The sequence below is a fragment of the Photinus pyralis genome, unplaced genomic scaffold (assembly GCF_008802855.1).
Source record: "Photinus pyralis isolate 1611_PpyrPB1 unplaced genomic scaffold, Ppyr1.3 Ppyr1.4_LG3a, whole genome shotgun sequence".
Taxonomy (NCBI): domain Eukaryota; kingdom Metazoa; phylum Arthropoda; class Insecta; order Coleoptera; family Lampyridae; genus Photinus; species Photinus pyralis.
In genome coordinates this window covers 4133681-4148181 of record NW_022170509.1, presented here as the reverse complement: position 1 = coordinate 4148181, position 14501 = coordinate 4133681, and the positions used below count along the sequence as shown (strand labels likewise).

Here is a 14501-nt window from a genome sequence, read left to right as displayed (position 1 = left end):
TTATAAACAGTGGTATTAATTGTCTGTATGGCAATCGTCATTTGATCTGAAACTAACAAATGCAGTAACGAAAGAAAAGCTGTCTTTCCGATCTGCTCAACTACGAACTCATTGAAGCGACAGAAATGAGTTACCGTGCCAAAAATATAATTTTAAAATACCTATCTATTCTCGAGTCTCCATGTTAACAGAAACAGACAAGTAGACAGAAACCACGATTTCATATAAAGATTTTCTAATAATAACCTCAAAATAGGTTACCTTACTTACTGTAGTAAAAACTGCCTGTGGTTGCACAAAGATACAATATAAAAACGATTGCATACAAAATGGGTAAATAAACCCGAGTTTGCAGCAATTATATCCCCAAACAACTCCGAAGAAATACTGGTGAATACACCATTATAAGCATTAGGTTTTCCACCGGCTACCTAAAGAGAGGATTATCTCAAAATTGGCCAAAGGTCTAAAATAATCAGTAAAATTGTTGCATTTCTGTATCATGTTTCTAATTATTGATGAAAACAGTAAAATACCTGTGCGTTGGAGATAAGAGGGTCGCCTCAATATCCCTAAATATTTGAAAATATCAATCAATTTGCTGTATGACAACCTAAAATGTGGTCGATCCGTCATCTTGGACGGCCACCTTAGAATCTTCCAGTTTTTGTGGACCTCTCTTTGAACCCTCCAGTTCTTGCGGACTTCTTAGAATATTGAACTTCTTGAATGTCACGTGACCCTTGAGCTATCATCTTGGCTCCTCAACTTCTTCGTGATCCTGGACTTATTTGTTGTTTCTAATTAGAAAAAAAAATGCACAAAGCCAACAACGAGGCTCACGATGAAGTTGAGGATGCAAGCTGATAGTTCAATGGTTACGTGATTTTCAAGAGGTTCAAGATTGCTAGAAACCCGCAGAACTAGAGGATTCAAACGTACAAGAAGTGTCACTTTTACGCATGCAGTGCATGTCGATTGCGGCCATTTTCTTGGATCCAATTAGAATCAATTGAAAATGTAGGTTCCCTCACTTTTATTCTCTAGCTCTATGGCACCATACACACAAATTTAGGCAATGATCTAACGGATGAGGACCTTGGCAGGTACAGAAGGTAATAGTAGTGAATGTAATAAAAGCGTACGAATACTTGGTTACGTTTCGGTAAGTAACAAATGTTAATGTGGAGTACAAATTGGTTTGCCCATAATTTTGCATAATTAGCACATCTAATAACCAAATATTATGCAGTGGCTTAAAAAAGGAAGAAATTCAGTAAATTAATTTTATTACAGTTCAAGAACCTCGACTAAATTGTTAATTTGATATTCTTTGCGGAAAAGTTGTACGGGTCAAGATCGTGGCAATTTGCATTATAAGGTATTAATACATTCACATGCGCATCATCTACAAATTGTATTTTTATGCAAATTTCATTGAAATCAATCACTGATGGCGAAATTACTACATTTTTTTAGATACCACTTTACGATAAGCATCTTTGAACTATATTCACTCATTTAGTGCATACGTTCAAAACTCTACCACTTTGCTTTGTAATATTAACCATCCATCCTTTCAACGAATTTCGGTAATCGTGTGTTACCTATATCAATTAATACTATATCAATTTCAGAGGCGTGCAATATGACATACTATTTCATAAAAGTAAATTGGCCGTTGACGTAAAGTATCTTGCAACATTCTATGTAATTATAAACCGAATTTACATTTATTCGATTTGATAATTTTTATTACCTCGTTAACTGTAAACAATAACAGATTATCACAGGATCACATCAAGCGGCGAATAATTAAATTTGATTATAATTGTTGACTACATCACAATTTTTAAGGGGTTTATTAGCAAATTATCAATAATTACATTAAAAAGTTTGTTAGTATCAATTGATATCTAGCAGCAAAAAGCTAATTGGTTGTTTGGACTAATATAGTTTTTTTTAGTGTAAGACCCAAAATACTGTGACCTAACTTGGTACCCCCATTATAACAATCCAAGAAACGGTCTTGAACGATTTAAAAAGGTTTTTACAATATAGATTAGAAGGTGTACCCAAAAAGGTTTTCCTACCGATAGTCTCCTTCAAAAATCTATTGTCACGAGTAATATGGTTGTTTCCATTAATCCATAATTTAATTGATTGTCCGCATTTATTACGTAGAGAAAACTGCACTGTTCCGGTTCGTATATAAATAAAGAAACCATTATTTACAATTTCACAAAAATTTTAATTCAATACCACAAAAATGCGATGTTCATCAAATGTTACGCTTAGTTATTAACATTAATAAGAAATTAATTTGAGTTTTAATGTTTTCATTGTATCCATACTGTTTGTCCTGTAATCCATGATAATTAATTAAACTTTTTGTATTATAATTTTCCACTCACTTAATACCTATTCAAGATGAATTATAGATTACTCTATTTTATTTTTTTAGAAAACTCGCAACTAATAAAGTGTTATTCTTGCTCTGAAATTGGAAAGTTTGTCTTTCTGTTGTGCAAATTAAAGAGTATTATTATTAACTGTATTAACTACTTACCTATAGTCTAGTAATATTGGGTTTTAAGCCACATGTTTTGGTGGAAATGAAAATTGAATACGAAGCCCTGAATAAATATTGAAAAAATTCCCTAAAATCCTGCTTGAGCATTTGGAAAATGCTAACTGGTTTCTCATATTTACCAGATTTCATATGGGTTAGGATTAATTTATCGCGTATTACTAAAATTCATTGTGAATACGTCGGCCAAAATCGTATTTATCCCTCATATCTTTTAATTTAACCTGTAACTCCGGTAAAGGTCACCGAGTATTGTACCAGGTCTTGGAAAATGGCGAATAAAATTGTATATCCCTCCTGGGTTTGTCTACGACAACAAATGTACTGCATGGGAAAACTTTTTCTCGTTCCATCTAACCCCACAAAATTACTAAATTACGCGCGAAATGTGTCGGCGTAATCAGAAATAACACTCGAAAGGAAAAAGTAGCAACCTTTGCATTTTCGAAGCCATAGGCATACTTACTGTATAGAAGCATCCGATCTATGACTGCATTAAGCCCACATAATTTTTTTTTTCAAAACAAACTATTGGTAATGAATGTATATATTCCACTATTATCTATTTAACTTTTGTTACTTTAACCGCCTTCCTTATAAGTAGCAGTCTTCATTCTGAACATGTAAGTATAAACATTTTCGGTTTTCATCCCTAATAATTGGGAGCTTATGGGCAAAGGGTTACTGGCCCTATTGATTCACATGTTGATCGGTTCTCCTACAACTACTTAATGGAAACTCGATTGAACAAAATATCTTTAATAATACGATTCATGCCGTAGTGTTAATAGAGATTTCTCTAGAATCATAAATGATCTAGAGTTTATAAACGTGTTTGAGCAATTCTCGAACAAGTATAGAAAAAAAATTGTCCGTCCAAGTGAGGAGCGACCTAGAAGAAACTAATATTTGCGAAGGACTGTTTTTTTATACCAGGTTCACATTTGGTGTACAATGTGGTGAAGAACTACTTTGGCTACAAGGGTCCTGGGTTCGTATCCTAGGTAAGGCATGGCTGTTTGTGATTGTATAGTGGGTTGAGTGGGAAGAATAGCCCACAACAAAATTTACAACCCCCTCAATCGTATATTGCTATACGTAGGTAAAAGCAAATATCCCTAAAAATTACTAATTTTTAAAACGGGATGGATTTTACTTGCAATTGGAAATTTAAGGGTTGCTTATAGATCCTTTAATCATAATCGAGCAAGGATATGAACATATTTGACCCACAACAAAATCTACAATCCCAGCAATCGAATGGTGCTGCGTAGAATTGTCTTAAAAATTACCAATGTTTAAAAACGGGATAAGATTTTACTCATACTTGGCAACTGGAGGGTTGTTTGTAGCTCCTCTTCATATAAACAATCAAGGATATAAAAATATTTGTCCCACAACAAAATTTACAACCCCCTCAATCGTATATTGCCATGCGTAGGTAAAAGCAAATATCCCTAAAAATTACTAATTTTTAAAACGGGATACATTTTACTTATAACTGGAAATTTAGGGGTTGCTTGTAGATCCTTTAATCATAATCGATCAAGGATATAAAAATATTTCGCCCACAACAAAATTTACAAACCCCGCAATCGAATACTGCTACGCAGCTAAGAGCTTTTTCTGAAAACTTACGTATTTTTGAAACGGGATGGGATTTATTTATAATTGGCAATTTAAGGGTTGCTTGTAGATCTTTTAATATAATTACTCAAGGAAATAAAAATATTTGACCTACCGCAAAAGTTACAACCCCCGCAATCGAATGCAGCTATAACGTGGATACGAGCGAATTTTCTTAAAAATTACGAATTTCTAAAACGAGATAGGAGTTTACCGATAATTGGCAATTGCTTGTAGAACCCTTTAATATAATCGGTCAAGTAAGTACAAATATTTGACTTACTTACAGTAGATTTTTAAACACACCGTCCTAATAAGATAAGCTTAAACGAGGGGCGACCATACTTGTGTAAAAAATGTAGTAAAGGGTCATAATACCATGCTTTTTATTAAATAAGTTGAGCTAAGGTTTAGGGTATATATAACACATTCCGATTTATCAAAAATCTTTTCAGAAAACGATAATTAATAGTGGTTTCTTTTCTAGTCTATAACTTTTTATTGATCGAAAAAGTACGAATTGTTTTGGATTCTACGCACCAAAATTAATAAGAAAAAGTGTTTTCCCCAGAAATTTTGGCGCAGTCTATTTTTGGTTAAAAAGGAAGGTTGTACACTGCCTTTTTTTGAGGCCCTCAAAAAAAATTGTCTCAAATCGACCCGGAAAAAAAATTTCTTATAGAATGCGGCCTGTAGAATCCATAATTTCAAACAGTTCCAAGATTGGGCTACTAGTTCAAAAGTTACAGCCCTTTGAATTTTCTTTCGAAATTGGGTTCTTTTCTAGTCTATAACTTTTGATTGAGAAGTCTGATCGAAAAAGTACGAATTGTTTTGGATTCTACGCACCAAAATTAATAAGAAAAAGTGTTTTCCCGAGAAATTTTGGTGCAGTCGATTTTTGGTTAAAAAGGAAGGTTGTACACTGCCTTTTTTGAGCCCCTCAAGAAAAATTGTCTCAGATCGACCCGGAAAAAAAATTGTCTTATAGAATGTGGCCTGTAGAATCCATAATTTCAAACAGTTCCAAGATTGGGCTACTAGTTCAAAAGTTACAGCCCTTTGAATTTTCTGTCGAAATTGGTTTCTAGTAGGCAATGCAATCCCGCAGCAAAATCTCAATCCCGGTATTTGCGGGATTGTTAGATGTTAATCAATCGATTAAATCAATGCAAAACTTTAAATAAATTGGCAAATAAGCAATTCTGTGCGGTTAACTTCTGTATTAAAATATATCGCTAATTATCACAATATTTAACAAAAAAGTACCTTCGGCCTAACTTAGAACTCAAAAAAACCTTACCTGTAAAGCACAAAAAGTCTTCTAAAGTGCCTCAAAAATCATAATAGATTTTTAACGAAAAAAGTTGAACAATTATTTAAAAAATAATTCGCCGTTATCAGTTTCATTAACAAAGTAAATAGAGTCGTCCCCTCGGTCGACAAATTCCTCAGTCCCGCAAATCCCGCGGGATCCCGCTCCATTTATGTGCCGGATTAATGTCGCAAAAATGCTGCGGGATCCCGGTATTTCGGGATCCCGCAATCCCGGTATTGCATTCCCTAGTCACACGGTTGCATTCTTCTCCATACGCCAAATTATGTATATGTTATGGTCAATCTTGTTACTTTTTGAATTATGTTTTAGTTTTTTAAATAATTCGCAATTAAAATTAGTCCTGTTATTTTCTAGCTTCCTAGCTCGAGCTAGGTGGCTACAAAATGTTTGTCTGTGCGTCCGTCTGTATGTAATTTTTTGAGATAACCGCTCGACGGATTTTGTACAAATTTTGGATACGTATATTAGGCATACGCAAGCGAAAAATAACGGGCCGGATATTTGAAACAAAATTTGGAGCGCCTTTTTTTTCAAATAGCAACCTAAATTTTTATATTTAAGTGATTCGAAAGACCTTATTTTTCCGTGTGCAACCTACAAACAATACGCTAGGTTTTATTACATAGAAAAATGTCAAGATTAAAGACAAAAATATGTTTTTCCGGAAAATGATTATTTTAATTTCGTTAAAATTTTGGCAGTGTACAATTAAGCATAAGGATGAAACACTGTCAAAATCTTTTTTTTTAATACATGAGATTTTAGCGCCGGCGCCGTGACATCATACAACTGTTTTTTTGAAATAGTAACTCAAATGATTACGCAAAATTCCTGCAGCAGTATTCCAATTTATACACATCCTCCACTGATAAACCTAGAATTAACTTCCTGTAGCAAAACAGACACGCCGCCAGAGTTATTTAAAATAAAACTACGAACTATCTTAAGTCAATATCCAGACTATATAAAGATCTTCACAGACGGATCTAAAGAAAGTGGAAAAGTCGGAAGTGCTTTCGTGTGTCCGGATAAAAACATTTGCGAAAAACAGCGTCTGATAGAATATAGTTCAAATTACAGTGCCGAACTTTGTGCTTTAAAAATGGCGTTGAAATTTGTCGAAAATAATGTCAACAATAATTTCCTGATATTGTCAGACTCTAAAAGTGCTCTTCAATCCATTAAAAATTTATATCCTACAAACAGTTACGTAAAAGACATTCACAAAATTTTATATAAAATTCAAGAACTGAACAAAAACGTTACATTCATTTGGATTCCAAGTCACATAGGAATACTGGGAAATGAAGAAGCTGATGCAAAGGCGAAAGAAGCTTCCGAATTCCAATTACAAACAGTAGACGACAGTACAGTTTCACCAGAGGATACCAAACATTTCATAAATACAACCATTTTCCAAAAGTGGTATGAGGACTGGGAAAACATCCAAATCAACAAACTACGAAAAAATACAGCAAACACCAACTTACTGGAAACCAAAAGTGAAGCTAAATAGAAAACAGCAGGTTATTATATCAAGACTACGACTAGGACATACAAAACTGACTCACAACCTAACTGTGATTTTTGTGACATACCTCTCTCAGTAGAACATATATTGTGCGAGTGTACAATAGAACGAATACAGTACGGGATACCAAGAGACATTACGAATGTGTTTGAAATAGACATATTAAAGTTATTGGGTTATTTAGAAAATACAAACCTGTTAAATGAGATATAGATCACTCATGTAAATTTTTAAGTTAAGTTTAATGGTGTAAAAGACCTAAGCTGTTCAATGCACCTTAAATAAATTAATACAAATAGTAACTCACACATTTTTTTAACGAGCAAAGATTTCGAGTGGTTACCCATTCAAATACGAATACTACCGGGAGCAACGTTGCTTGACTGTAAACAATAAATAAATTATTAGTATTAAACACAAACAAAAAAGTAAAAGAAAGCGCGTGAGTTGCGGTAAACTTTGCGAATACCAACTTCGTAATCTTATATTTGAATGTCAGTTAATTAAGATGTCCCCGGAAACTAGCGGAGATACCAAAGTGCCTTAAGGGTTAAGTGTAAGGCAACTAATTTCTTCAAATGGAAACCTATACTTTTTATTGAATAATAAATAATAAACTTTCGTGGGAAACGTTTTTTCCCTTCACTTATCATTGCTTGAAGACACTCTTCTAAAAGCGCGATTTTTGGTTTAAGCTAGGAAGAATTTGGCACATTTGCTGGATTTAGCCGTTTTCAAAATAAGAATGTTCTTAAATGTGAAATGTCCCAACTTTCGCTCCAAAAGTAGGTACCTTGGTTTTTTTCAGTTTTATCTTTTCTTCCATTCCTGCATGGTTCTAATTGCTATAATTAAGTATTGGAAAAATAGGTCACTTTGAAGGACTGTGAATCCGTGAATCATTTTGAAAAACGACGGAAAATAATCGTCAATGTGAGATAACGACTTGATTTGAAGCATCAGATTGGGTTCAAGTTTCAGAACTGAGGTGCCATTACAAAGATTGATCGTTATTATTACGTCATTATAAAATAATGTTATATAGGCCGAAGAAAGTGAGTGTTTTCTTATTTATTCTAATTAATTTCATTGTATGGTATATTGTTCGGTCTAAAATTTGATTGTTGGGAATACGAGTTACCAAATGAATTTTAATTGTTTCTTTAATGTTTTGTTCATTATGTAATACGAAACTTCAATTCGTGTAATATAAAATGTACCTACTTAAACGTTATTGCCCACATCTTCTGATCAAATGATAGATTGAAAGTGAAAGCGTTTCTTTCTTACTGTATCTATTGAATGTGTCCTATACTCATTACTTGCATTTGTTGAATATAAGGTACAGTTGCAGCCTCTCTTCTAATGTTTATTATAATAAAATCCTTTCTGCATTTTTGTGCAATTAATTTCCTTTGTTAATTTTCTTCAGCCGTCTTTTTATATAGAAATTGTCTGCATTTTCATAATGAAAAGTAAACAGTAAAGTGTAAGATGGGGCTTGCAATTCTGCATTTTGCTAAGGACATTGAAGTCTTTTCCTTTTTCAGTTTCTATAACAAATTTTAAGATTATGATCGTACTGTAACGCACTGTGGAGTCCTTTTCATCTTTATAGCAAATAGTATACTATGACCATTCACTTTTAATATCATACACCAAAATAATATATTTATTTGTTCAATATTTATATCGCTTGTTGAGAAATGGTTATCTCTTACGCCGATGTTAAGTCTTGGGAACTGGTTTTGGTGTTTTGGAGGCAAAGTAAATCTCAAAGAATATTCGTTAACAATTTGCCTTAATACAAGTAATATTTTCTTTGGTAGACAATTAAAAAAAGAAACTAAAATTATTTTGGCAAATAACGTTTTAAAATAAAATTCACGTGGCATACTGTACCTACCAAATGAAGGAATTCTATAATATACAGAATTCCACGACGAATCGTGCGTTTATGCAGTGTAGAAACATAATTCGCAGATTCGGATATATTTTTTGTAATGTTGTAATTACTTATAATGAAAATGTACGTATTTCTTTCAAAGAATAATTGAAGGAAATGGAAGGAATTGGAAAAGAACGAATTGAATATTCATATATAAAGCAATTCGCATTCGCACCCTTTCAGGCGCATTTTTTTTTGTGTCTGTAACAGAATCGTTATTAACTTACTGGCGAAGTTGAGAGACATTTCAATTTATATTTTTTGACAATTGCGTCGGCGATTCTTTTCAGTCGGTTTTTTTAATAAATCGCGTGGGTAGTTTTTTTAAGTAATATTTTGCCAATATGTGTCTACTATATTGTTACACTAAAAATAGCAAATTCCATTAAGTGCACTTATGATATAACTCAATTTACATTTTGAGACTTCATTTGCATCGAGAAAACGTTTCAAAATTCAAAGTACTGTTTTAATTCTACTAACAAGAGCGCCACCTTCAATTTCCCAGAGCTTCATTGCGATTCCGCATTCATTTTTATATACAGATTATGAGCGAAATTAACTTTTAGAATACAACCGTCCGGAGAGTTTGATATGTGCAATGTGCATTGCATGACCTACACCACCTAATGCCCAAATAAAATATCCTGTAACGACGAATCCATTGTACGACTGTCAACCGTTTATGAAATGTTAAATGTCTCCTTCGGAAAAAATGAAAGTTAAATAATAACTATGCAGAAATTTAATTGGTAAGGTTTGGTAAATCAAAACAAACGAATTCGCAATAAATTTACAAATTACGAAAGAAAAAACGTGAGAATATGAAATCCATTAGCTAATCGACTAATCTCAGAAGCCTATAGCAATATGGGCAAACATATAGAATAAAGGCTTTTAGTATTTCATGCGTCAACGATCTGAATAAGTGATATTTCATATTCCGAGATTGGGGTAGATTAAAAAAAATTTATTCACACCACGTAAGTGTATAGCAATTCTAACTGGCTAGAAGAACCGAAAACAACAATAAGTAGTAGTATATCTTTTTATGTCTCGCCACGTATCTTCAATATTGTCTAATTTTTCAACTTATCGACACTAAAATCTTATTGAAATAACGTAGTTACATCACACCAACATTTTATAGCTAATTGACGTTCTTAGTTATCCAAGAAACCAATAATTTGGACATTTTTCTTTCATTGGTGGATGAATTTATTCGAAAAAATTCATTGCCTAGATCAGTATCAGCGAAAAACTATCAGTGAGAGAGCTTGGCCCAGAGACACAACAGAATCCAAGTGAAAATTTTATGATCAGTTCCCATCAATGACCAAACTCTGGAAAATTTGTTTGGAGCAACCCATCTCATTGAATTTATGGCGAAAAAACAACAGTACACAGACACGCCTACGCCGCGTAATTAGGACTCTTTCCTGCACCCACACTGCTTAGTGTTGCAATGCACAGCCCTTGCAGTCACAAACGGTAAACTTTCTTGTGAGCGGCCCTTCAACAGAAAAGGTGAATTTTTTGGGACAAATTTTCCTCCTTGGAATTTATTGCATACTTGTACTTACTGCACTCGTTATTAGGGAATGTTTGAGCTATCCGTAACTCTGTGTACCGATATGTGAATGTTCAACCTCACTATTTGAGGTTAACCTGGTGGTGAAATATCAGGGTAAAACTCTGTGTTTCAATAAATTTAAACGTGGGCACGTCTGACCCTTCCGAACTGTAACTTTCAAATCATTTTTTCGTTATTCACAAACTATAACATTTTCAGGAATGCTTGTAACTGAAGTTTGGTGTTCACCTAGAGCCCATTCTCTAGTTGTAAAGCATATTTCGGATGCAAGTCGATTACCTCGTCGATTACTATCTGGGAAAATTTTCAGCTAAAATATTTCAATTTTATACAACCGTCGCCTTTATCGGAAGTTGTTAAATGGTACACTCTAACTTCATTTTTTAATTCTACGCAGAGTGTGGACTACATTTGATACATTTTTTCAAAATCTTTAGGAATAAATTGTCTTTTATAAACCAAATTAAACAGACCCTTATTTAATGGATTTGCTTAAAAAGAAATTGAACTTATACTTTATACAACAACTGTTCATTTAAACTGCCCTTATTTTTTAGAGTAGAATCCATTGGTGAACAGAGGAAAGGGGTTTTCATTTAAAAAAAGAGGTTTTCGCATCTTTAAAAGTACGAAATTAGGTACGAAAATTTTTTAGAGAATGTTTATCTACAAATAAGGCAAGTTCTACTTTGAATCATGCATTTGTGTTGTAATATGATACGTGCGCAGTACCACAAAAATAGAAGAGAAACAGAAAGCGTTCAAAGCCTTTACACTTAAATTTTGGGGAATTTTCGTTAATATATGGCCTTTTAATGGTGTTTTAATGCGCCAAATTATTTTCAAGTGTTTAATCGTGTTCTACGCTCGACAAAACATAGGGATAGACACCTGGATCGCTTCCAAATGACCGAAATTAGAAAAACACTTAAATTTTGCGCTCTTCTTGACGCCATCTCGTTGACAAACGGCATTTTTTGGATTCAGCGGGGTCAAATTAGGGGGTAAGGATTCTAACTCAATTGTTACATGAAATGCTTCTTGCATTGAAATGGAGAGCTTTTCTGAGATTTTAGGCCCCGACTGCAATCCGAGCCACGCCATTCCAATTTTTATTTTTATTCCGTGAAGCAACGGTTTTTCAGCGGGATCTTCTTCGACAAATTCTTCTTTTTTGTGTTATTATGGTTGGTAAACTTTAATTTACGTTGAGAAATGCAAATTGTACGTAAATACGAATATGTACAGTGTAATGAATATTTTCTAGTAAAGGAGATAATTAAAAATTAATAACTAGATGAGCCACTTCCTGGAATCTCAATAATTTTTGCAAGTTAATTACCTGCAGTAATTTTTACAGACGCTGTAAATTGCTAATACTCTATGCTGAAATCGGCAAGTGATCATGAAGGATAATAATTATTCGTCCTACTTCTGACAAGTACTAAACCTAAGTTAGAGGTTGTACGCTTACATAAAAAACCACGTTCTTAACCATAAAAGGACGAAATTGCGGTAAACGCAATTTGTGGTAAACGCAAAATGTGGTTGTATAATATGTAGTTTTGGGCTCAAAAAACGTCTAAAACCGAAAAAAATTACATAGGGTCAAGTACTGGGCATGCTGATTTCGCAAAATTGCTTCTCACTTTCCCGGATTGTGCTAAAAATAAGATACGTTTCACACATGAAAGACAGTCAAAATAAAAGCTTAAGACAATTTCCATAGTAAACGATTTAGGCCATTCTAATAGGGGTAGTATTGCATTGGAAGTTTATTTCGTATGGCAATACATTTTGCCGTATTTCTACGAAATTAACGTGCTCATAGACACATGGATAAAACTTCTATTTCTTTATTTTTGGAAATAAAAAATTGAGCGACTAAGGATGGGGAGGCAGTTTATTAATTACCGGGCAATGGATGTTTAATTTTGATCATTGATTCTTAGAAACCTAATATAAATCTAATCTAATTTTATTATAAATTCTGACTATGAGAATAATTGCATCGCTCGATGTAATACAAAATGTATCTGGCTTGTATTGTTACTGTTCACTAGGCGGAAATAAAACACCAACTTTCAAATTTCCGAGAAACTTAAAGAAAATTGCGATTGCTGAAATAATCGAATTTTTTTGTTCCATTGTAAAATATTAATTCGGGCTTCCACCCAACTGCTTCTACATACATTATTCGAAAAAGTATATGAACTTAAATGAAATTACTAATTCAAGCTGCTTCACTTGATTGATTTTATACAGTATGAGAAATCAGGTTAAGGTTGCATTTTAAATTTAAAAATCGGTCTATTGCTTCTCGTCTGAATATACTTTTACTAAATTGTTAATCTTCCATTTAGAATGAAATCGTTAGTATCAGTGTAGATTAATGGATTAATAAAACGTATATGTACGTTTATTATTTGGTTGCATGTATGTATACTCGTGACCTGGCCAGAGAAACAGGAAGATTTAAAACAATTTTCCCAAGTAATTATTTAACAAGAACTGCATTATATATTTGTGGGAAATTTTTGTTGGACGCTAACATTTTAATGAATATATTATGTTTCTTGCTAGCCTTGCGTTTCCTGCTCTTGTCTATTTTCTCCATTCATGATATTAGGTTAACTCATAAATCATAATCATACTTTTCTATATCCTTCAGAACATGCGTACCAATTTTCAAAGCCATTCGACGTTTCTAAACAAAGTTATGGTGCACACGGATAGATAGCTAAACGGACAGGCAGACAGATGGACAGACAGACAACAGACAGACCTACAAACAATACAAAATTATAAACTATCTCGAGGATCGTTAATAAACGGTAAAGGTGTAAAACTATGGTACAAGAAAAAATTGATTCTTTTTTTGAGTACCTTTAAAATAAGGTGAAACCCGACCCCCTAGTGCATGAAAGTTTTAAATCGTCTGAAATGTAGTTTTTATTAGCCTTTATTGATCCCCAAATTTTCAATTTTTGCTTTATCCGTTTGAAACTTATAAACTCCGTCCATGGACTTTTGGGAAACCCGGTATTGTAAAATTCTGCATCTATTCATGTGCCCATTTGTAATTTTAGTACAAATCATCCTTGCCGTGAAATTATTGAAACAAAAATTCGATTTTTACGCAAATACTAAATTCTAATTTATTTATTTTTTCCGGTTTCCCGAATTGAAAAATAATAAATGAGGACACGAGCAGACGCATTATTTATCAAGCTTAAGAAACCTATTTACAAGTCAGCATTAAATTAATTAGGGGAAAAATTTCGATATAAAGGAATTAGCATTCAAATCCCTATGGTGCGTAAACGGTCTCTACACCCTCTATATATGTTGCACATGTTTTCAGCGTATTTTTTTGCTGTAGAATCAAATTTGAGGTATCCTCTCGTTTTCCGATCGAAAACGCGAAAAAACTCAAGTTTGTAACTTATATTGTTAAAATACACAAAACTGACCATCAGGAATTCGGACCGGTACTCTTAAAATTCGGATTCAGCGACACAAAAAACATAAAATAAGCCCATGCTACCGAGGGCACCTCGAAAAAATACTCAAGTGTCACCGGCGCCCTGACTAAAATAGAATTATGTCATCTGTGAGGATTAAAATCTTTCCATTACTAATGTAACCAGAAATTTTGGTATTCAGTTGGACACCCACTAAGATTTAAGGGGCACATTAATAGTTGTATGCGTAAGGCTTTTTCTGTCCTCAAACGATTATACCCCAGTAGAAATTTATTAACAATCGAAACTAAAATTCACCTTTGGGACAGCCTCACCTTATCTTACTTTAACTTTGAAAATGTAGTATACGGCGAGTGCGCATTGCATCTGTTGCAGATTTGGAGAAATT

At 33.4% G+C, this 14501-nt stretch overlaps 1 protein-coding gene across 2 annotated transcripts in view; it reads right to left on the bottom strand.

Annotated features, from left to right (window-relative positions):
- Positions 1-14501, bottom strand: part of LOC116165565 (leishmanolysin-like peptidase) — a 70252-nt gene that overhangs the window by 30010 nt on the left and 25741 nt on the right. Inside the window, exon 2 of one of the 2 annotated variants that reach the window (XM_031480115.1) lies at positions 7394-7469. The exons of the other annotated variant lie outside the window; for it this stretch is intronic. Within the exon in view, the coding sequence (XP_031335975.1) occupies positions 7394-7469 (76 nt within the window). The remainder of the gene's footprint in view (positions 1-7393; positions 7470-14501) is intronic. 2 annotated transcript variants of the gene reach the window in all.